Source organism: Eptesicus fuscus, chromosome 11 (assembly GCF_027574615.1).
Source record: "Eptesicus fuscus isolate TK198812 chromosome 11, DD_ASM_mEF_20220401, whole genome shotgun sequence".
NCBI lineage: Eukaryota > Metazoa > Chordata > Mammalia > Chiroptera > Vespertilionidae > Eptesicus > Eptesicus fuscus.
In genome coordinates this window covers 15,258,808-15,281,807 of record NC_072483.1, presented here as the reverse complement: position 1 = coordinate 15,281,807, position 23,000 = coordinate 15,258,808, and the positions used below count along the sequence as shown (strand labels likewise).

The 23,000-nt window shown below is 44.4% G+C and overlaps 1 protein-coding gene across 1 annotated transcript in view; it reads left to right on the top strand.

Annotated features, from left to right (window-relative positions):
* NCKAP5 (NCK associated protein 5) overlaps positions 1 to 23,000 on the top strand; it is a 908,330-nt gene that overhangs the window by 810,661 nt on the left and 74,669 nt on the right. Inside the window, exon 11 of the mRNA XM_054722813.1 lies at positions 18,887 to 18,988. Within this exon, the coding sequence (XP_054578788.1) occupies positions 18,887 to 18,988 (102 nt within the window). The remainder of the gene's footprint in view (positions 1 to 18,886; positions 18,989 to 23,000) is intronic.

Sequence of the window (23,000 nt, the reverse complement as noted above, 5' to 3'; positions counted from 1 at the left end):
AGCCTTGAAACTGGCTGGCTATGAGAATCCCTGCCTGTCCTGAGAATTTCGCAGAATGTGGCTGAAGTCTGTCAAAATGTAAAACACTTTCTACAACAGAAACTGAAGCTTGTTCAACATTAAACATGACAGATTCACGTTCAGTCGTGTGAGTGAATGAATGCCTCCACGCTTTAGAATTCGGTACCTCGAACATCCAAATTGAAGTAGGGTAGCAAAAAAGTATCCTTATTTCTCTCTCTGTCCACCTTCCTTCCCATCCCCATTCTCTCTTTAAATGTTTAACAGATTAAGTGAATGACATTGAGAAAAACATCTAACGAGAGCCTCTTCAAAGTCACTGTGGGATTCCTCGCTTGTCACCACCCTCGCTCCCCAGAGGGACGGCGCTTTGCTTCATGACCATTTATTGATCTCTGATACCTTTATTGACCATTGTCTCATCCGTGCCTCCTGCAGGCAAAGGCTGAGAGTTAGATAATAGTATTAATTTTCCAGACATCTGCACATGTGTTAAAGGCCTTTTGAAGTTTGGAGATAGTTTCTGTATGAGCCCACCACAGGGCTAAAATGCCATTAAGGTCTAGATTGCAACAATACATAATAATCATAGCTGCGGAGCCCGGCCTGGCGACGAAAAGAAAGCTTGTTTATTTTAGTGGAGATTCAAGTCAGTGTAAGTTCCTTGCCCAACCAGGGCCAATGCCTGCAGGTGCTGGAGGTAAAGGCAGGACTCAGGTGGCTGAAATCCACCCATCGCTGTTCACACGTGGAAAGTCAGACCCATGAGGGAAATTCTCCACGGCACGGGCAACGTGAGATGGAGGGGGTGATAAGGGCTCATAAACTTTTTTTTTAGCCATGGTACATGTTTTAAGATCAGAGAAACATTTTCTCAGAAAAATGCTTTTAAATGTGTAAAATAAAAGACATAGGATTATACAGGAATCAGTTATATTGAGGTACAGCTACTAACGTATTTAAAATATATATGGCATAAGAACATACGTGCTTCATTTCTAAAGCATGAAACAATAAGCCCAAGTGGCAGTTCTCAGTTTTTAAGTAATGATTTCAGTGCACAATATTAGAGATATTTTCAACAACTGTAATGGGACATGAAGATATTTGTGATTTCTGTTGGTGACAAAGTCACCAGTTTATACCAGTTAATGTAATTTGGTGCCTACATTAACAGCTGAAGAAAAAGCCAAACTTTAGTTCAAGTTTAGTGAAACTAAAGATTCATTTTCTTCCTCCAAGTTCACAGGTGATCTGATTTTATCCATGGACCACTGGGGTCTCATGTTCAGAAGCCTTGAGCATCTGTCTTTTCCATTTCCTAGAAATTGTAAGTCTGTGTAGACCAGTGGTTCTCAACCTTTTCAATGCCGCGACCCTTTAATACAGTTCCTCATGTTGTAATAATTTTATGGTTGGGGGTCACCACAACATGAAGAACTGTATTAAAGGGTCGCGGCATTAAAAGGTTGAGAACCACTGGTGTAGACAGAAGAACAGTTATTTGTGTTATTCCTCCCATGAAGAATTTCATATTAGACTTTAGAAAGTCTTTGGATGACGATGCTGACACTTGAGGCCATCCCTGGCCATTTCTTCGTGGAGCACGGACCCCGAGGTGGGTTCTCTGGAGTGGAGATGGGTCCTCTGGAGACACCCACACTGCTGTTTTCTGGGCCCTCTAACAACGAATCACCAGCTGTGCAGCTAGAAGCACCTTGGAAAGTTTGTTTCTCCCTCTTATGCAAAGCTACCTGGCCAGGTGCTGGACCTACCAGAGACAGTAGCACTATCACCTACTCTACCCAGCTGGGCAAGGTCACCACATGGATGGTACCTGCTTTATAATCTCACATCTGAAATGCTCAGAGAGGAAAGGAAAAATGATTTCCAGGAGTATTGTGTACATTTCTCTTAGGCTTCAACATTGGTTCTCCCATGGACCAGAGTTTTAAGGGACAGAATTGAAATTAACCTGTGAATGTAATTATCCGGGAATTTGGTAAAATGTGTGAAGAGTAAGATTTAAAACCGGGAGAACTTTTAATTTCTTGTAGTATACCAGAGGACCTGGGTCAGCCAGTCCCATTATCGTGATAAAGCAGCATTTGATAGCACCAGCCGGTGTGATAAAATGATTATGGCAGCAGTGAGAAAGAATCTAATACGGGAATTGATCTGCAGATTCCAATTCTGTAAAAGCCAACATTGATCAACATAAATGCCAATAGTGAGGTCGCATTGAGAACTGCCTAATTCCTTGAGATGATTCTGTGGTCCAGTGACAGGTTCAAGAAGCAGATGTGAAAAGGAAGCTAAGACTCTTGCAACCACTCCATTGACCAGCAGCAAACCTGACGGTATTTTGGTGGCACGTGACAAAGTCTCTCTTTGTCCCGGCTAAAATCAGTTAGAAAGAGAGATTGTTATTGTGGAACATAACGACAGCTGTCACTGTAGTTAGGGTTGTGGTTAGACTTTGCAGCCCAGGGAAGAGGGGCAGGAGAAACCTAGTGCTCTTATGCCTTTGGTCTTTGGCAGGCCATGTCCACAATGGCAAGAGAAACGGTCAGTTCTTAGAGACTGGCCAGGAAAGGGTACAGAGGGTAGAATTCTGAAGCCATCATTTGCCATTTTATGTACCTTTATTCATTGTTTTTGCTCAGAACTGGTTCTCAACTCTGTTTCATGTTAGGGACCATGAATAGCAACAGGACACCTGCCAGCAGGTGAAGTTTAGGGTCAGGACAATCAGGGAGTATTAAGCCTGTGGAGTAAAGGGCAGGCAGGACGTCAGGTGGGAGGGTCAGAGGGGGTCCTCCCAGGCTTCCTGTCCAGGCGCGAGCACCCTCCAGGGTACAGTGGCCCTCCTGTGGGACAGGAAAGGAAATACATACGTGGAAACAGGCAAGAGCTTAGAACAAGTCACTGTAACATGCTGATGATAAAGCAACTGGGACTCAGAATTGACAAAGCTCATGTCCAGGAACGGCACCCCCTTTCCGCTTGCTGCTGGTAGTTTTCCACGTCAGCTGGGTCCCCTGCTCTGACTCTGCGGAGTCTGGGGTCTTGTCAGCATCGCTTACATGCTAACAAAGCGTGGTTCTTCGGTGGGGTCCTGGACCGGGAAGCTGTTTCGGGACTTGTTTGGGTGAGCATATGTTTCTCTTTCTCCCGATGTGAGGATAGACAGGGGGGAAAGCATGCTACTCTGTTTTTGAAAAATTGTGTTAAAATAAAAAATGTCATTCTTACCCCAGGAAGCTTAGTAAAGGTGCCCTGACGTCCTTGTTCAGCGATGGTGTGCCTTTCAGAAGCTAATGCTTCTCAGTGGTCGTGGGAACCTGCGCAGCCACACAGGGCCTGGAAGGGCCTGAGCTTCATTCAATGCTGTGTGTCGCTCTGTTGAAATTCTTAATATCTTTTTCTACAAACAGCCCCCTCCCCCCCGAACGGGACCCCACAAGTGCGTCACTGGCCCTGAAATAGCAACATTTATTGAGCATTTAGTATGTCGCAAGCAGCTTAATGAATTGAAACTCTATCACAACCTTATAAATTCAGGAATTCCTTCTCTTCGAGCTAATATTGTTATTATTATCCATAAAGGAAACTGGCATGCAAAAGATGAAGCAACTTGCCCCAAGTCAAAGGCACAAGCTGAACCCAAGCAGCACAACACCGGGCCAAGTGCTCCTCTGCCTCCCTGGTTACGGATGTCACAGGTGGTGAGGGGGGTTCATTGTGAGGCAGAACCCAGGATTTGTCCTGAGGGTTTGAAAGCTGGTTTTGTGGTTGCTCTCTCCTTTGTTTTAAATACTGTGAGAGCTAACCAAGGGCTTGGGTGCAGTGGGTTCCCGTGAACTGAGGTGTTTCAGCAATGCAGTGACCGTGGCCAGGGCCGTGGACCTGAACTTCACTCTGGTGTGGAGTGATGCGGAGCATCTTCTGCGGCTCAACCATTGGCTTTCTCAGTAACGGATTCACATTTTACATAATGACTTTATTTTTATGCATTGAGGTGCAAGGGCATCATATTTCATTTGTTTTTGATCAATAGAAAATTATTTATGGAAAGAAATGTATCACCCCATATAACACGGAACAAAAAAATAGGGTTTATACGTAGTAAATATTTTGAAGCCCCTGGAATTATTAACATCGTGGCATTTAAGGAGAAAATTTGTTGTAGTCTTCAGTTCGCAGTACAGGAAAAACTTACATCTGTCAAACCAGCTGATTGCTAGCAAGTGTTCAAAGCAGTTTCATAATTTTACAATAAGAGTTACTTCTTGGGAATTTGGAGATCCCCATAGTTTCTAAAATGCATCTTTTCTCTATAATGCTCATTTCTTTGTAATAGTTATTTATAGGTCCATAACCAACTTCTCTGAAAAATAAAAGCTCATTTTGATAATTCTGTGAAGTTGAAAATGCTGCACGTGATATACAATGAAAGGAAAGCTCAAAGAAAGATTACTTTGCATCTTTTAAGAAAGTTTCCATGAAAGCAGTTTATGAAAATTAATAAATCTGTAGGGATTTGAAAAGAGAATAATTTTAGGATTATGGTAACTGGCGACTGTCTCAGAAGAAAATAAGACTATGTTATTTATATTTATGCATCAAATGCCCATTTATTACTTCACAATTTCCACCCTAGGAGATTAGGAATTATTTTTTCCACCTTCTTTTTCCGTGCCTGTTTCACAAATTCCTACTGTTTACTGAACAGGCTGGATTAGAACAAAGTGTTGTGTGCCCGTGAAGTATGAGGCAAAGCTGGTGGAGACAGTGTCTCGTGTCTTGTGGAGGACATGTCTTTTTCCTGCATTTTCTGATGCACTTGAAACTCCCTAATCCGTCATACAAATGTTTGTAATATCACATCCATGCACTTCTCTCTCAGATGTTACAATGGGGTCTTTAGTCAACTCACTGGAGGATTTGCTGGGGAAACCAAAGAGCAATACTGACTTGAAAGTTTGGCTTCATTTCCATCTCAGAGTCTGTCTTCAACGGCTTCTCCTAATATGTCTAGAAAAAAAACACCCCACAAAATTGAAATTTAAATATAGAATATATTAAGCAAACTAATAGAAAAATAAAAATAAATCCACTTGACTTGATAAATCCCATGTAATGGCTGGAAACTGCCAGTTGCCAAGAAATGATTTAGCTCAGTGAAATGTTTTTTGTAGCTAATCCTTTAATGTCTGTTTTACATATTACCCTTCCCACTGTTAATATGGAACAATATTGTAAGCTAGTAATTTTTATGCTCTATATCTCAAATTGCTATTAGGAAGCCACATATATAACAGTCCCCAACGCTTGTTTATAATACCATGAGGCATTTCTTACCATGGGGTAGAGTAACAGGGGATTTAAAAAACTGCTGTGGGGAGAAAGCGACAGGGGCAGTAGCCACAGAAGCTGTAAAGCAAACTGAAGCCAGAAGTCTGAAACCCTGAGAAGGCACAGCTTGGTACTGCCCGTGAGGAGAGGTGACACTGCAGGCCTTCGTTGAACATTTAGCCAGAAATTGCTTTTACGTAATGTCTTCAAAACGGTGTGAAATGAAGGGGGCTCCGGCCACTTGCCCTTTAGAGCCAGAGGAGTGCACATCACAAAGTCCTTTCATCAGCGCTCTGACCCCAGTTGTAGCCGCGCCACCACGCAAGGAAGTTTGTGCGAGTGTGTCTTGCAGCCTGTTAAGGTCCCAGAAGTTATGTAATCTCCCAAACTCTGAATGTCACGTGTTCTCATCCTTCTTTAAAAAAAAAAAAAAAAAAAAAAGTAATGAAAGGGCCTAACTGGTTTGGCTCAGTGGACAGAGCATCTGCCTGCGGACTGAAGGGTCCCAGGGTCTGGTCAAGGGCATGTACCTTGGTTGTGGGCACGTCCCCAGTAGGGGGTGTGCAGGAGGCAGCTCATCGATGTTTCTTTCTCATCGATGTTTCTAACTCTCTATCCCTTTCCCTTCCTCTCTGTAAAAAAATCAATAAAATATATTTTAAAAAATAATGAAAGGAGGCACCTGTCTTATACATGATTCCAAATCACTGAGGAGGCATTTCCCCTTCCTGGGAGATTATCTTCCAGCGTAAGCAGTGATCCTTTGATTTCCATGTCTCCTCCTTGGCGTTGCGAGGGTCCAGCAGGCCAGGATAATGGATGCATCGCAGGAGTCACTCTGCGTCTCCAGGCTTAGCAGCTGGGTCTCTGCGGTGCTGCGGGTGGTCATGTGCCCATTTCTAGCACGCAGCATAGTGAGGAGCTCAGATTGAACCCCCGCCACCCCTTTAAGGAAGAAGCATGCCGAGAGGGCAGAGCAGCTGGGTGTGTGTTCACACATCTACACTTCCTCCCAGGGATCCTTCCAGTCTCTCCTTCCAGACCTTCCCTTTGTTGACATAGGTAAGGGTATTGGAGGCCCACGGCCAAGGTCAGCATTAGGAAAAAAGGTGGGGTGGACAAAGGACTAAGGGAAAATACATGTATTTTGAAGAGAGTGCTGGATTTAGATCTCAGCTCTGTACTTACTGCGGTATGATGCCATTTCTCTCCTTGCCTTCACCTCTGTGGCCTTGCTGAACTGTCTGCAGGGAGATGTCACAACCTCTCTCACCTCCACACCTTTGCATAGTCTCTGCCTTAAAGACCCCTCCACCCTTTCCATTTTTTTCTTTCTTGTCTCCTTCACCTAAGTAGTCATTTCTTGTTTTTACAATCTTAGCTATTGCTGTGTAGGAAAAGCCCTCTCAGAGCCCCAGCTGAGGCCCCATGACAAGAGAGTGAGGGTGCTGGTGGCTTGGCCTTCTGCAATGCCTGGTGCCAGGCACAGTGGTTTTTCATGACCAGACACTATAGAGGACAACTTAGTGGCAGAAAATGTCATAAGCGGCAGCCCTGACGTCCATGTCCAGGTTCAAGTACATGACATGAACACGTTTTTCAGTTCCCTCACTCTGAAAATTGAGGTCATAATAGTTTCTGTTTCATTAAGTGATTGTAAGGATTAAGAGAAAAATAATGTAAGCACTTCACCCATTACCAGCATGTAGTGAGCAGTCAATATATGTTTGCTGTTTTTCTCCTCGGTTTTATTTTTCAGTTAGATCCAAATTTATATGCAACATTGTCTTTCCCTGGAAAGAATGTAGAGATCTAAAAAGAAATAATAACATCACCAATCCCAATAATATTTCAAATGCAAATAATAATGATGATGAAAATATGATTTTGAATAAGTGAATGAATGAAGTTTGAGTATAGTAAGAAAATATATTACATTGTTCTTGGAGGTATTTCTGTTTTTTAAAAATCCTAGGTCATTCATCTTGTCTAAATAATTTGTTATTTTAGTAATTTGTTTATAACAAACTATCATTACCCAGATTTAATTGTAGAATTGAGAGTATGACATCTGTGATCAGACTTCGAGGGATTTAAATACTATTTATGTGACCTTAGGCAAGATTTTTCACTCTGTAACTCAGTTTTTTCACCTGTAAAATGGGCATAATTGTAGTACTTCCTGGGGGTAGTGACAGGATTTTAAAGGGTCCTATTTGTGAAACACATACTTGGTGCTAAAAAGAGCTGATAAATGTTCACAGCGGTTGTTGTTACTGTTGCTGTCATTATTTTCGGTTATCTGTGACCTGCCTCTGAAAAAGGATCTGAGCAGGAGAATCCCCAAAGCAACAGAGCTGACTTGATGGGAGGAGCCCACGGTGGGTGTGGCACTTAGGCACAAAGAAGCAGCTCAGCTTACAAAGGAGACCAGGAGGGTATCCACTCCCTTCCTCAGGGAGAAAGCAAGCAGAAAGCCGCAGAGAGAGTGTGGACTTAGAAGGCAAGTGGAGAATCCTGGCTCTGCCTTTTATTGGAATAGAACCTTGTGACATTGGGTAGCTTCCTTAGCTTTGGTTATCTTGAGTTCTTCGTCCCTAAAAATTAAGATAATCGCTTCTTCCACCCGGGTTAAGGATTCATGAGATAAGGCCAGAGAAGGGATGCACACGGTTCCTTCTTCTCCGCAGGGCAGAGGTATTTCATTGCTTCCTAATAAGTGGTACCTTGGGCTCCAGTGACCATGATGCAATCTCCAATAGTCTGGTGAAAAGAGAAGGTCAAGTTGATTCTTCCCCTAATCCCTGTAGTTTCATGAAGTCAGAGGAAAAATTATTCCCCTGAGTGTAAAAAGCAAAAAGCTTCAGAAATCCAGGAGACTTAAAAAAAAAAAATAAAGCTTGATTAAAATGTAAAATGCAGTGCAGATAATTTTACAAAACAACCGGCAATTAGGAAGCATTTATTAAAGTAGCTGTTAAAGAAATTAGTCATAAAAATGGAGATTTCAAGGTACTTCTCTCTCTCTTAGATCCCAGAAGAGGCTCCGGCTGCTCTGAATCACTTCCTCTCTCAGATCAGAGACAAAGGAAGCCAAAGGGAGGCTTCAGAGTCTTAGGGTTCAGAGGCAAGCGGGCATGAATCACTCCACCCGCCAGGTCCCAGTGCCCTGCCCTGGAGCCCCCACCCTGCCTCCTGTTTCCCAGTGCTGCCACTTGCTGCTGTGTGTGGAGCGTTTCTGGTTATTTCTGATGCGTGAGTGATGGGTGTGTGTGTGTGTGTGTGTGTGTGTGTATGTGTGTGCACGCGCGCGTATGTAAGAGACCAAGATATTTGGGAGCTTGAGTGTGAGAGCTAAGCCTCTGTTGCCTGCACAGAATATTACCTTATTCATATCGAACTGTGTTACTACATTGACCCCCAACCCCACTCTCACTCTGCCCTCATATCACCTCTACTCTATACCAACATCTCTTTTGCATATTCTGCTTTAAGAATTCCTATGCGTTGTGTTTTTTCTCATCTGTGTTAAGGCTCGGCATTGATATCATCGGCTCCACTAATTAGCTTCCTCGAGTCTGTTCATAGTTCACAGTCAGGGCTCTGTACATAGTAGATGCTTCCTAAGTGCTTCTTGTTGCACTAATTAGAGTGGAGGCTCCCGAGGGCAAGGTCTGCTGTCTGCATCCTCATCCGTCTTCCCGCTGGTCCTTGCCCTGCGGGTCCGCAGGGCAGAGTTAATGGAGTTTTGGAAGACGGCAGATTTGCGATAGTCCAGTCATCAGTCTAAGCTGGAGAGGCCCCAAATAAACTTCCCAGTCACCAAACCCAATGCTGCTCCCTCAGGCAGCCACCGGGTGGATAATCAGGTTGTCATGGCAGCAGAGACCCTTGGAGGAGGCTTTGAATATAGCTGTGGAATAATTGCTTCAAAAGCATTTTGTAACCTTGGATCGGAGACGTAGAAAAGGGGATGTAGAACCATGTCATTTGCAAAAGCACCAACCAGAGCGAGACGGAACGCACTCGGGGCACCTGGAGATTGCTATGTGAGGCACCCCGAGATTGCTATGCAAGGCCCCCCAAGATTGCTATGCAAGGTCAGGGGAGTCATCATGGCAGCACGGACTTCTGTGGGTGGCAAGGAGAAATTAGCTGTAAAAATGCCAGCCTCTGAAGTGCGATGGAATCTTGGCGGACGTTTGTGAAAGGGCCTAGAACATTCGGAAGGCCCACTCTGCATTGCATCAGCGGGATGACTGCACGCAAGCACTGTGTTTTATCCCAAAATGGAAATAATTAATTAAACATCAGCTTTTATCCAAAAGGATTTTTTCCTAGGCTTGAATTCTTGTAAATTTAAGAAATTACTATATAATACTCAGTGATGTAATACACAGTTATACAATATTCAGTTTTATAATAAATTCTTAATGGAACAGAATGAAATGTGTGAAATGTGAACCAAGGGTCTGCCACACTATCCCTTGATGGGTTTTGAAAAGGCTGATGGGGAAAAAAAATCCCATTTCTGAGTATGGCAAAAATATAAGTAAAAATATAAGGCTAGTGTGTGGATAAGGTAAAACTTGGAGTTTTGGGATGATCATTGGGTGAGTAAAGCTTCCAAAGAAAACTTACCTTAATCAGACTGAGCTATTCTGGGCGATGTCGGTGAACTTTCTTTCAGCGCCTTCTGCATGCCTCATGCATGCCTCTGAAAATGGCCTTATTGCCCAACAGAAGAAGCAAGGTGTTTGCCTGGTTATGTCTAATTCAGAGCCATATCTAGAACAAGCCTCGTAAACATGTATTAAACCCACCACAAATGTTTTCTACCTGTAACCGAGGATACCCAGAAAGTGGAAATGACAGGAAACCATATGCCGTTAGCGATATCAAAAGGTGCTCAGAGGATTTCATAATGGCCCACTGGAGACCTGCTTCCCTGTGATGGGATTAAAGGGCTGGAACACACGGCCCAGGGCCAGCCTGGGGCTGAGTTGGGGGAGCAGAGTGGGGCTCTAGGACGCTTTCTGGAAGCTCTGAGATGAGATCGGTCTCCAAACTCCGCAGGGGGGTTTGAGAACAAAGCTAAGGCTATAGAAGCAATAAATTCTTCATCCAAACGTCCATCTAGTATCCAGACCACCGTATTTGTGAGGGAGGTGACCCCTAAACAAGGCCACGTCCAAATGAGCAACCAGCCCCAATAGTGGGTGCAGCAGCACCGAAAGGGGAGCAGACAGGAGCGGGTGAGGGGTGCGCAGGACCCTGTGAGAGGTGCGCCGGAGAAGGTGGGGGGCGCAGGAGGGGGGAGGGGTGCGCAGGAGCGGGTGGAGAGTGCGGAGTGACCCCGCAGCTGCCAAGAGTCCGTCTCCCAGGGAGGGTGCTGCATAAAGATACCAGTGGTGAGTGGGCAGATTCCAGAAAATTCCTCGACTCCTCCTCTAAATATCATATCATGAACTTTTGAAGAGTAGAAAAATACCTTCTAATCAATGGGAGGGGGGTGCAGTGCATAGAATTCAGAGAAATGTGGTTGGCAGGGAGGATTCCGCACCTGATCCTGGGACAAGAACACACTTTCTCACTTCATAAATGAACAGGACCTCGGGAATTGGGGGCACGGGCGCCATCCGCTTTGACTGAGCGATCTGTTCCGCAAAGGGGAAACAGCAGGGAACATAAAACAGGCGGAGCAGGATTCAGGGCAGCAATCCTGTCGTGTCCACAAAGGATGCCACCACGGGGACTGCAGCAGATCAGATGAACACGCTGATTCACGTCCACTCCCTGCCGCTGCGTCTGAATGACGCTCCTCAGACATATGCCACATCCCCTCTCACGGCTTCTCTTCTGTGCAGATACTGGGCTTTAATTGCCGGAGGGGGAAATAATTATACGTCTGAACATGGTGTTAGATGAAGTCTCTCACCAAATCTGAGTGAAGAGGAGGAAGCAACGGGAAAGTGATCCTTTTGTGTTTCTCTTCTTACATCTTAAACTGAGTTAATGACTTCAGACATCCTGACATGAAAACATTCACACCTTTCCTCTCAAACCTTAGGAAGTAAAAGAGCTGCTCATCACCTACTTTACTTGATTATTCCAGCCTAGCTTCCACAGCCCACATTTCTCAGAGAAAGACCTGCTTTTACCCTCACCTGGTGCCACTAAGGATGCAGCAGCCGGGGCCTACACCAAGACGTCATCTCTGGACCAAGCAGAGCCCCGGAGGCAGGATTCTATTCCCTGCAACAGGCCTTCGCTGAGCATCCGGAGCATCCGGAGAGCCAGCTCCCTGAGGGGGAGAACCCGAGGTGGAGGCGGCGCTCCAGCCCTGCTCTGAGCAGCCGGAGCCCCCTGCATCTCCAGCTCCGCTGCCGTCATTCACCGGAAAGCTGCAGCCTCAGTGCCCACCACCGAAGGGGCCACCTCACCTCCTGCTGCCAGAGAAAGGACAGCCAGTCCTGGGCAGCCTGACAAGGGGGGCATGCTTCTCTGCCTTGAATTACACTCAGCTGCGCAGAGAACGGAGCGCTGGCTGGCTGAAGGGGGGCCAGCACCCACTATTCCTGCCCCAGGTGTGGTTCTGGCATGGCTGCCCTGGCATGGCCAGGTCCGCAGCGCTGAGTTGGGTATTTTACACCGTCACGGGGTGTGCTGTGACTGGGGATCGCAGCGCATCTTAGCTCATTACACGAATTCCCCCTCCTTCCCCATGGTAGAGGCAGGACACGGGCCTTCTCCTGGTGAAGCTGAAAGTCCTGGTGTGCAGCGTCACCGTCCTCTGCTGATACAAGCACTGTCCGTACATGTGGGAATGTGTGTGTGAATGTATGTGTGATGCGTATGTGTGCATGTAAATACAGGTATTCCTGCTTTCTGAAAGTTTGCTTTTCGCCACTGCGCTTTAGCCAGCCCTGCGTTGGCACCTGTTTTTGCTAACGGAAAAATCCGCAGAGGATGCTTGCATTTACAGAAAAGGGTGAAAAGTGAGAGTAGCGTGCAGCCTTTGTTTCCCACCAGCTGTGGTAGTGGCAGCGTGCACCCACAGGGGGAGGGCCCCGCCGAGCTCCTTCCTGGGACCCACACGCCGTGTCTCAGCATCAAGCACCGGAGCTCTGTGGGTCTGTGCGCCTCTGGGCTTTATCTCAGTTTATTCCGTGCATCCGTCAGCAAGATGTGTCCTAGGGCATCAGAAAAGCCTAAGGGCTCGCAAGGCTGTCGCACTTCGAGCAATCCTGGACATAAGCAAGCATTTTGACAGGGATGAACCAAATAGAGACATTGGATGTGCGTTGAGCTTAGTTTCAGGGAATGCTATTAAATGCTTCCATGCAAAGTAATGGTCATTGCTTCTTCACTTAGAGCCATTTTGTCTGAGGAAACTTGCATAGGACTCTACCTTTGGAGAGCAGGGGAACCTGTATGTGTGTATTGATTGAGTCTCTAACCTGTATGCTGCAGAATGCTAATCTCGGAGGAGGGCTGTATCAGCCAGGTTCAGACTAGCCACTTTAACCAACAAACCCCCAAATAAATAATAGCTCAAACCCAGTGTAAGTTACTGCTAACTCATGGAAAGTTCAAAAGAGGTATCTTTGGTCCCCAGGTGGCTCTCCTCCAGTTCACAATTCAGGATCCTAAGCTCCTCCCACATGGTGGCTCCATCTCTAATGCCCGCCTCTGCCTCTGGAGATGGCTGTGCTGAATTGGCTGCATCAAGCTGGTGGGAAGCGAAAAGCTTGCAGCACCGCATGCTGGAGATACTCATGGGCCAGGACAAACATCACTTTTGCTCACACTCCATTGGCTAGAATCATCAGGTCACATGGCCACGCCTAACTGCAAAGGAGGCTGGGAGAGGCAGTGAAGCCGAGTGCCCACAAGAGGGAATAGGTTCCAGGACAACTAGCCAGTCCCTGCCCCAGGGACAGTGCAGAAATATAGGGCGTGGCCGGCATTTTCATAGAGCTGATCACTCTGCTGGGAAAATAGACTCTACCTACCGGAGCAATTCTGCACTTGTGCACTTCAGATAAAGGGCCAAACGGGGGAGTGCTGTACCAGCTGCACTGTCGCTGGGGATGACAGACCACCTTACAAGTGGGGTGTCAGTGCAGTTCTGAAAGGGGGCAGGTTTTAGACCAGTTGGCAGGAGCGGGGAGAGTGTGGCATGGAAGGATAGATAAAAGCATCTGCGCAGAAGTGAGAGGGGATCATTCCGGAAACAAGGAAACCTGTCTGGCAAGAAAGGAGGCAAAGACTTTCATCATCAAAGAAAGCATTTGAGCTAAAAGATGGCACTGACCTCTGGTTTGGAAATGTGTCTATTTCTAAGATCAAGTGCAATCTCAGTTACTGAGATAATGTAAGAGATGCTGTGAGGTCAATTTCAGACCTATACTGAATAATCTTGCTACCTCCATGTCTAAAGCATTTAAAAAGTCATATCTAAACCCAGGATTTACCCAGATTCACAGGTTAAAGATTTCAAGTTTGGAGTATTGCAGGTGAGAAATTTTATCCCAATAGACACTAACAGTAAACATGAACTATAGATAGGTGTGTGATACATTATTTGTCCTTTAAGGAGGTGGGCTTTTTAAAAAGAAGTCATGGTATTCTCCTGTCAGTTATACTTCCTAAAAAGAACTTAAAAATTTTTTATTCAAGCATATTTGGCATACAATATTATACAGTTTCAGGTGTATAATATAGCGATTCAACAATTATATTCCTTATGATGTGGTCGCCACAATAAGTCTAGTAACCATCTGTCACCATACAAAGTTATTACAATATTGTTGATGGTATTCGCTGTGCTGTACACTACATCCCTGTGGCTTACTTATTTTATAACTAGAAATTTGTACCTCATATTTCTCTTCACCTTTTTCACTTATCCCCCCCACCTTCCCCTCTGGCAAGCATTAGTTTGTTCTATGAGTCTGTTTCTGTTTTGTTTTATATTTTGTTTTGTTGGGGTTTTTTTTTATTCCACATTTAAGTGAAATTATACAGCATTTTTCTTAGTCTGACTTACTTCACTTAGCATAATACCCTCCAGGTTCATCCACGTTGTCACAAATGGCAAGATTTCATTTTTTATGATTAATATTTCATTGTATATGTATCACATCTTTATCAATTTTTAAATGGACACCTAGGTTACTTTCATACCTTGCTTTTGTAAATAATGCTGCAGTAAACATAGGGATGTGTTATTTTTTTAACAAATACTCAGAAATGGAGTTGCTGTGTCCTCAGGCAGATCATTTTTAATTGTTTGAGGAACCTCCACACTGTTTTCCACAGTGACTGCACCAAATTTGCAATTCCACTAATAGTGCACCAGGATTCCCTTTCCTCAAAATCCTCTCCAACACTTGTTGTTTGTTGACTTTTTGATGATAGCCATTCTGACAGGTGTGAGTGATACCTCACTGTGGTTTTGAATTGCATTTCTCTGATGATTAGTGATGTTGAGCATCTTTTCTTGAAAGTTGGCCATCCACATGTCTTCTTTGGAGAAATGTCTATTCATGTCCTTTGTCCAAATTTTAATCAGATTATTTGTTGTTGTTTTTATGCTCAGTTGTGTGATTTCCTGATATATTTTGGATATCCCTTATCAGATCTATAATTTGTAAATATCTTCTCCCATTCAGTGAGCTGTCTTTTTCTTTTATTGATGATTTCCTTTGCTGTGCACAAGATTTTCATTTTAATATAGTTCCATTTGTTTATTTTTGCTTTTGTTTCCCTTGCCCAAGGAGACAGATCCAAAAAGATATTGCTTTGATTGTATTTCCCATATTTACATTCTATCTACTTCTCCCTGAGATCCAAATTAAGTCCGATGACATCACAGTGCCAGTTGGAAAGTGATGTGCGTGCTCTCTGCCCTTGGAGTCTCTCTGGCTCCCTTCCTCTGTCCAGGAGAATGCGTTTATTATAATATTACACATACATATACATGTGGAAGTGTAGCTTTTCATTAAAATTCTTGTTATAAGAAGTGTAACATTTATGGGCTTATTAGTTTTGTGGCTACTTAAGGGACATTGTGTGAAAGAATAATGTTTACCTACCATTTTCTTGCCCACAGCCTTAACAGAGAGGTAGATTTATTTTCCAAGACCATTTTTATTTGCCTTACATATCAGGAAACTATAACAACAAATAATTCATTTGTACCTTAAGCCTTTAAGAAATTAACTACCACCAACTCTGAGTTATAGCAATTAATTGATGCAAGGCTGTGTGAATTTCAGCATACTGTCTTATTTATTACTAGAGGCCTGGTGCATGAAATTTGTGCACGGAGGGGGGTTGTCCCTCAGCCCACCCTGTACCCTCTCCAATCTGGGATCCCTCTCACAATCTAGGACTGCTGGCTCCCAACTGCTTGCCTGCCTGCCTTCCTGATTGCCCCTAACCGCTTTTGCCTGCCAGCCTGATCACCCCCTAACCACTCTGCTGCCAACCTGTTTGCCCCCAACTTCCCTCCTCTGCCGGCCTGGTCACCCCTAACTGCCCTCTCCTGCAGGGTTGATCACCTCCAACTGCCCTCCCTTGCAGGCTTAGTCCCTCTCAACTGCCCTCCCTTGCAGGCCGGGTGCCTCCCAATTGCCCTCTCCTGCTGGCCATCTTGTGGTGGCCATCTTGTGTCCACATGCAGGCAGGATCTTTGACCACATGGGGGCAGACATATTGTGTGTTGCAGTGATGATCAATTTGCATATTACTCTTTTATTAGATAGGATAGAGACCTGGTACAGGGGTGGGGGCCAGCTGGTTTGCCCTGAAGGGCATCCTGGATCAGGTGGGGGTTCCCTTGGGGTGTGGGGCGGCCTGAGCGAGGGGCCTGTGGTGGTTTGCAGGCAGGCCATGCCCCCTGGCAACTCAAGTGGAGGCCCTGGTATCTGGAATTTATTTTCCTTCTACAATTGAAACTTTGTAGCCTGGAGCGGAGCCAAGCCTGGGGCTCCCTCCGAGGCTGGTAGCCATTTGTGTTGGGGTTATAATTGAAACTTTGTTGCCTTAAGCGGGTGGGCCCGGCCAGGTGTGGGAAAAGCTTTGCTTCCTCTGTTGCTGGTGGCAACCCTGGCCTGCTCTCTCAAGCTCCATTCTGCCGCCATTTGTTTGAATTTGTTTACCTTCTATAATTGAAACTTTGTAGCTTGAGTGGAGGCTTAGGTCTAGCCAGGGCAGGTGGAAAGCTTGGCTTCCTCTGTTACCTAGGAAACCTTGCTCTCTGTGGCTGTAGCCATCTTGGTTTGGGTTAATTTGCATACTCACTCTGATTGGGTGGTGGGCGTGGCTTGTGGTTGTGTCGGAGGTATGGTCAATTTGCATATTTGTCTATTATTATATAGGATCCTTTCTGCCCATGGCAATACCACTGCCTACCTGTGTGGCAGGTCAGGTACCCACCTCCATCCCTCCATTACAGGTGAGGAATCTGAGATGGAGATGTGCAGTTACAGTCCCAAGATCTGGGCACACCTGTGCTTCAGACAGGGCTGGAACTCAGGGTGCCTGGCTCCTTGCCCTAGGATCTGTCACCTTTCCAACGTGTCCGTACCTATATCTGTGGAGGAAACTGGCCATTTGGATAATAACCGCTGAAATGTAGCTTCATTTAGGAGGATGGGTTTATACACACACATATTCATGCAGAAAGCGAAGGATGACATCATATCTGATAAGAAAGAGCGAAGTGTAACCATGAACTGAATGAGAAGTCAAATAACTAATCTATTAGGACGCTTCCCCCAAATCACATGATGTACCACTCAGATTCATTATTTTTGGTTGAATGTCATTTCCCATAACTTCTTGGACTGTTTGCATATTGATAAATGTATTTTTAGGTTTCAGAACATTATAATTCTTTGGGCACTTTCCCAATCTTTGAAACTTATATGTTGGTGGGGAAAATATAAAGCCATCTTTTTTCTTCATAGAGTACAATAAGCATCCGTGGGGTACTTACTGAATATTACACATTGTGACAGGTCCTGGGGATTAGATAATCTGTGCCCCCAGAAAACTCAGATTGTACAGGGAGCTTGAGGTAAGGACTATAAAAATTGGGCAGAAACAACATCCTGGTCCTACTTACCTACTGATGTCTTAGCTTTGTTGGAGAAATTAGATTTTTCAAAATAACAGGCAACCAGTTCAGGACTTATGCCCTTTGGGTGAAATAAACTCCACCAACATGGGCTGAAAGGAGCAAGAGTGAAGGTCTGAAGCAAGTGGTGAGGAAGCTGCACTGAGACCAGCTCCCTGGCAGAGAAAATGCCTTCGCTCCTGCAGAGGGAGCAGTACCTCCTCCCACAGCTCCAGCACAGGGGCCCTCACCCAGGTTCAGCCCCAGGGGTCAGCTGGGGAGCAGAGGAATGTGTCTCACTGTAGTGGGGTTTCCTGTCCATGCTGACAACAGGGTGGATCTCCTGGGACAGAGTGACCCGTGTGGCAGCCCCTGCACTCCAAAGCGACCCTGCCATTAATTAGTGACAGGGCATCTCAGTCACTTCCCGATCAGCATCAGTGTGCCGCCAGGCCTTCCCGGGGAGGACCAGGAAGAGGAAAGCTTTTGGGGCGGGGGGAGGGGCTGGGAGACATGCTTAGCCTCATTATTTACCCACTCGATTCGATGTTATTACAGTCCGAAGTCACAAAAGTTGTAACCAAGAGAAGCCAGGCTGCACGTACCATTTTTAAAATGTCAGCAGCCTAGCAGAAACATTAGACATAAATCACACGTTATATTGTATTTGCAATTAAACAGATCAAATGTAATGTCCACAGAAAAGCCTCAGTAATTAGTAAAAAGATTAATATAGTGAAATGTCCCCGGTTTAGCAGGCTTCCCAAGCAAAGCCGAAATAAAGAATTGAGCATATTATCAAATAGTGTGTGAATATTAATGCCCCAAAATCTAAGTCCCCAGGTCCCTGATGCAATTATTTTCCATTCACATTAATTGTTCCTAACAGATGACATTAATGACTTTGAGTTAAAATGTGTCCACGGGAAGATTTCACAAGATCAATGCTGTTTAGAAATAAGGTCACTTTTATAATCATTTGCTCAGATTTTAACCACTGCTCAACATAATGAGGTTAACATGGTGATTGTTTGTTCGTGTGAATACCAAAAGTTAATTTTTACACCAGCCAGTAAGTGTATTGGGGTGTTCGCAGTTTTCTTACTACTTATTTTCCAGCCACTACTTATTTTTTTCCCTGCAGCTTATTTTCCATCACAGACTGACAGACTGTGAAAGTGTGATTATTGTTGATAAGCTGTAATTTGCGCACGCATGTATATAGAACACCGGTGAACTAGAATAAACTCTTTTGAGTCAGGATATGTATTATCCATTCGAGACATGTCAACTCTTTTGAGATTTACCTGTCCAGGGTAGGGTTTTTGGAACGAAGAATTAAATCATCACGATTCCATGTTTCTGCTTGTTTTCACCTAGAAACTTCACTCACGCATCTTACATCTTTCATCCGGAGATTTGCTCGCAGAGGTGGAAAGGAGCCGGAGTCTGACACAGACACGGAGTGATGTTGAGACGCACGTGAGTTCCCCGGTGCCTTCAGAACACTTGTTTAGCTGGTTGTTTCTCCTCCATCAAGTTCAATGTTGGGAGAGAACCACAGTGTGCCTCGCTGAAGCATTGTCAGGCAGATAAAATGCTTTCCTGTGATCTCTGAAACTCAGTCTCACAGCCCCCCGCCGAGAGAGTAGGCCGAAAGTGTCACTCTCGGCAAAAATATCATAAATCTTGGCTTTGTCCCCACGATACCTTTTGGGGTATTGATTACATCTCAAAGTCTCTGAGAAATGGTCAAGGAGCTTTTTATTAAAGCCCATGTTCCATATTAGTCATCCTCCTTTCATGATATATTATGTATGAACTTTTAAAAATTCATGGGCTGTACAATTTTTTTCTTCAGCAAGGGTTAGCTTTGTGCTTATTTGGCAAAACTTTAACCAGCATGGCTTTTAAGTATCATTGACCTAAAAAAAAAGTAACTTGAAAAAAACCACAGCCAAATAAATATATATGGAAAAATCTTTTGCTTAAAACAATGACAGATGAACATTGTGAATAACTGGCTTTTTATTTTACTGTATAATTTTTATAAGTATAGATAGGATATCCTTTATCAAAAGTAAATGTTCTCAAGTTAGATTGAAATGAAATTTTAGTGGAATTCCATCACTTTAAATATTTATGAATATCTTAATGGCATCCTATCTGTAATATGGCCTTAAGGTCAGGAATATTTTAAGTGTGCAGTTTTTATCCAAGGAACTCTTGCCTTCATTTTCTCTATCCTTTTTCTTAGCTAAAATTATGGATTTTGTATTGCATTTTTCACAGTAAGGATGTTAAAGCACACGAGTGATTCAAGATAGTAGTCTAAAATATACTTTGAATAGTGCAAACGGGGTGTATTTTGCCAAGTAAATCAAAATAAGATAATGTTGCAGTGGAAGCCAGTATACATTTTTTAAAGAAGAATTTTAATAATTATAATTTTCTATTACAAATAAATTAAACTCTTCTCAGTAAGATATCTGGTATATATGTCCAGAAGGTCTGCTGTTGTTAGGGCCTTACTATAGCATAGTGGCTAGGACCTGGGTCTGACATCAGCATCATATTGATTGGGTGCCCTTAGATATTAACACCTCACCACCTCAGTTTCCCCATCTGAAAATGAGCATAATGATGGTTGGGTGTTTGTTTGTTTTTCTGAGGATTGTGGTGAGGATTACGTGAGATAATATATGAAATGTACTTAACATAGTGCCTGTTAACAATAGTGTCAGTAATAAGCTATCTGCTGCTTTAGCCCTCTTCTGTTCTTCAAAAGAATGTGGCACCATGCCACAGCCACACAATTACATGACAAAGATGGAGACTGATAACTGAGGATGGTATTTACTAGCATGTCTCTCTGGCAGCTCACATCAGTGATCCCTGGAAACAAAACATACCTTCTATTGGCTGTTGCTCATCATGGCTCCTGCATGCAAGGCATCAGACAATGATGGCCTGTCAAGAAGTATCATCCAGGGCCCCTGAGGGAGGCTCTAAATTTATGATTTAGTTAAAGAGCCAAGATATTTATTTTAAAAACATTTTTTAATAATAGTAGCAACACATAAAAGTTACTAAGCATTGCTATATGCTAGGAGTTGTTCAAAATTAACAATAATCTTATGTAGGGTGTGTTTTCATTCTCTCCACTTACGAAGAAAGAAATTGAGGCATGGATGAGTTAAGTAATTTTCCCAACATCAAAGTTAGCAAGTGGAATAGCCAGGATTTAAACAAAACAAATAGCCTTGGAGTTCAAGCGCTCAATCACAGAACAGTGACTCAATAGAGTAGATAATCCTATATGATAATCATGTGCTGTGAAGAGAGAAACTGCAGGAAAAAGAGCTCACTTCACAGCTGTGATGTCAGAGATTCTGAGTCCCTTATTAAATTCAAACATCGATTGTCTAAGGTGGGAGAACGGTGGGAGAATTTCTCAGTAGGGAGGACTAGCTGCTTCTCTTTTTTGCAGGGAATTACTCTATAATCTCTCTCTCTCTCTCTCTCTCTCTCTCTCTCTCTCTCTCTCTCTCTCTCACACACACACACACGCACACACACACACACACACTCTCTCCCTCCCTCCCCATTCCACTGCCCATGGCCATACCTTTGGTCCTGCTCAGCTCGGCCCAGGTTGGACTGTGAGATCACACAACACACTACCATGAAATCCACAGAATAGGTAGACCCTTCTCATAGCTGCTCCTAGGGGCTTTCTACGCAAGGCACAGAGCCTGGGCCAGCAGCATCGAGGTACCTGCGAACTTGTTAAAAGTACCACAGCTGAGGTCCCACCTCAGAATGAATGAGGATCTGTATTGAACAAGACCCTGGATGATTTGTGTCCACACTAAAGTGTAAAAGCCTGGCTTGGAGGATATGTCTCTGCTTAACCACCCCAAACCCACCTGCCTCCATGACATTGATGGGCCTTTCCCACCTCCTAGAGAATCTCCTATCACATCTGGGCATCTCAAGTTCAAGGTCAAGGGAGAGGCAGCCGTTTCTTCCTCCTCCAGTTCACCTTCCCAGTTCTAACTTCCTGTCATCTGAATCCAGCAGCTAAGCCATGGGTGCACACATGGGCAACAACTGGGCAAGAACGCGTCCTTGTTAAAAGAGGCCTAGGAATGGAGTGAGGTTGCAATAACAATAATGCTGATAAGTGTATTGGGAAGGGATAGGTGAGAAATACAAGCTTCAATATCTTGGGAAAAGGTGGAATATAAACTGTAACGAAGCCATGCAGAGTATGAAAAGGGCCATTGGGGAGGCTTAGGTCTGGGTGGCCATGCAACACACATCTGTCAGAGCAAAGCTAGTCCTGAGCAAACCACCACGTGCTTACTCGGGCAACCAAATATGGAGAACAGAATGAGAACACAGGAAGCATGCCGCAGAAGTGATGCCCTATATGATATTTCTGAGGGGCCCTTCAGGGTGTCCACATGGCCGCAGTCCCGAAGCCAGACACCAGGTGTGTCTGTGCAGTAAGAGCACTGGTTGGAGGCATCGGTCGAGATACAAATATGAACTCACCTTAAATCACATCCAGCAATAAACAAGGTCGTATCAATAGATCTCATTAAAAGCTGGAATTTAAGACAAGTTTTTTCCTTTAATTGATATTTACAGTCCAATTCTAGGGGGGTGGGGGCGGGGAAATAGAGTAATACAATATTTTTTTGGTCCTTTTAAGATCACTTAAAGAGATTGTTATGCCGCAAAAATGAAGTATTGATAGCAAGGCAGATGCCTAACAGTGGAAATCTAGCATGATTAAGCGTTATGGATATTGATTAGGCAGCAAATTAGACAGGCCCTCTGTACGTAGGTAGGGGTTTCAGATTCACCACAAGTACTCTCAGTACAGCATTCTCTTCACTCCCCGAGCCGATGTTTAGTCACCGTCAGTTAGAATTGCATTTGGAGGACACTGATAAGTACTCGGGTACTAAAGGCACCTATAAAGTGTCAATAAATTGCATACTTAAATGGCTTTGCCATTCTGCAAGTGACACAAAGACAGATGGTTCCCCATCTAAGTGTTCCTGAGACAAAGCTTTACATAGATAGGAGAGCGGAATGAGACGGTAATGGAGAGAGTCCATTCCCGTGGCCGGGTGCTCAATTAATTTAGCCTGTCCAGTTTGTGTTGCTTCATCTGTTACGTGAGGGGCCCATAAAGCGGCTGTGAAGAAGAGCTGGGATGTTTACAGCTTGGTCACCCGTGCCTCGTGCAGACCCACTAGAACTTGAACCACCTGGATCTTCGGCATGGGTACCAGATCTATTTGATAAGACAGCCTTTACCGTTTGGACAGCCAACTGATGTGAAAATCCCGTTATCTTTCAGAACCTCATTAGTCCTGATGAGGTTGGTGTTGCACTATGCATGGCCTCCTGGAAGGTGGCACAGAAATGCCCTGGCATCGGATTCCTGACTTAGCATGAGGCATCAGAGCCGGAGGGT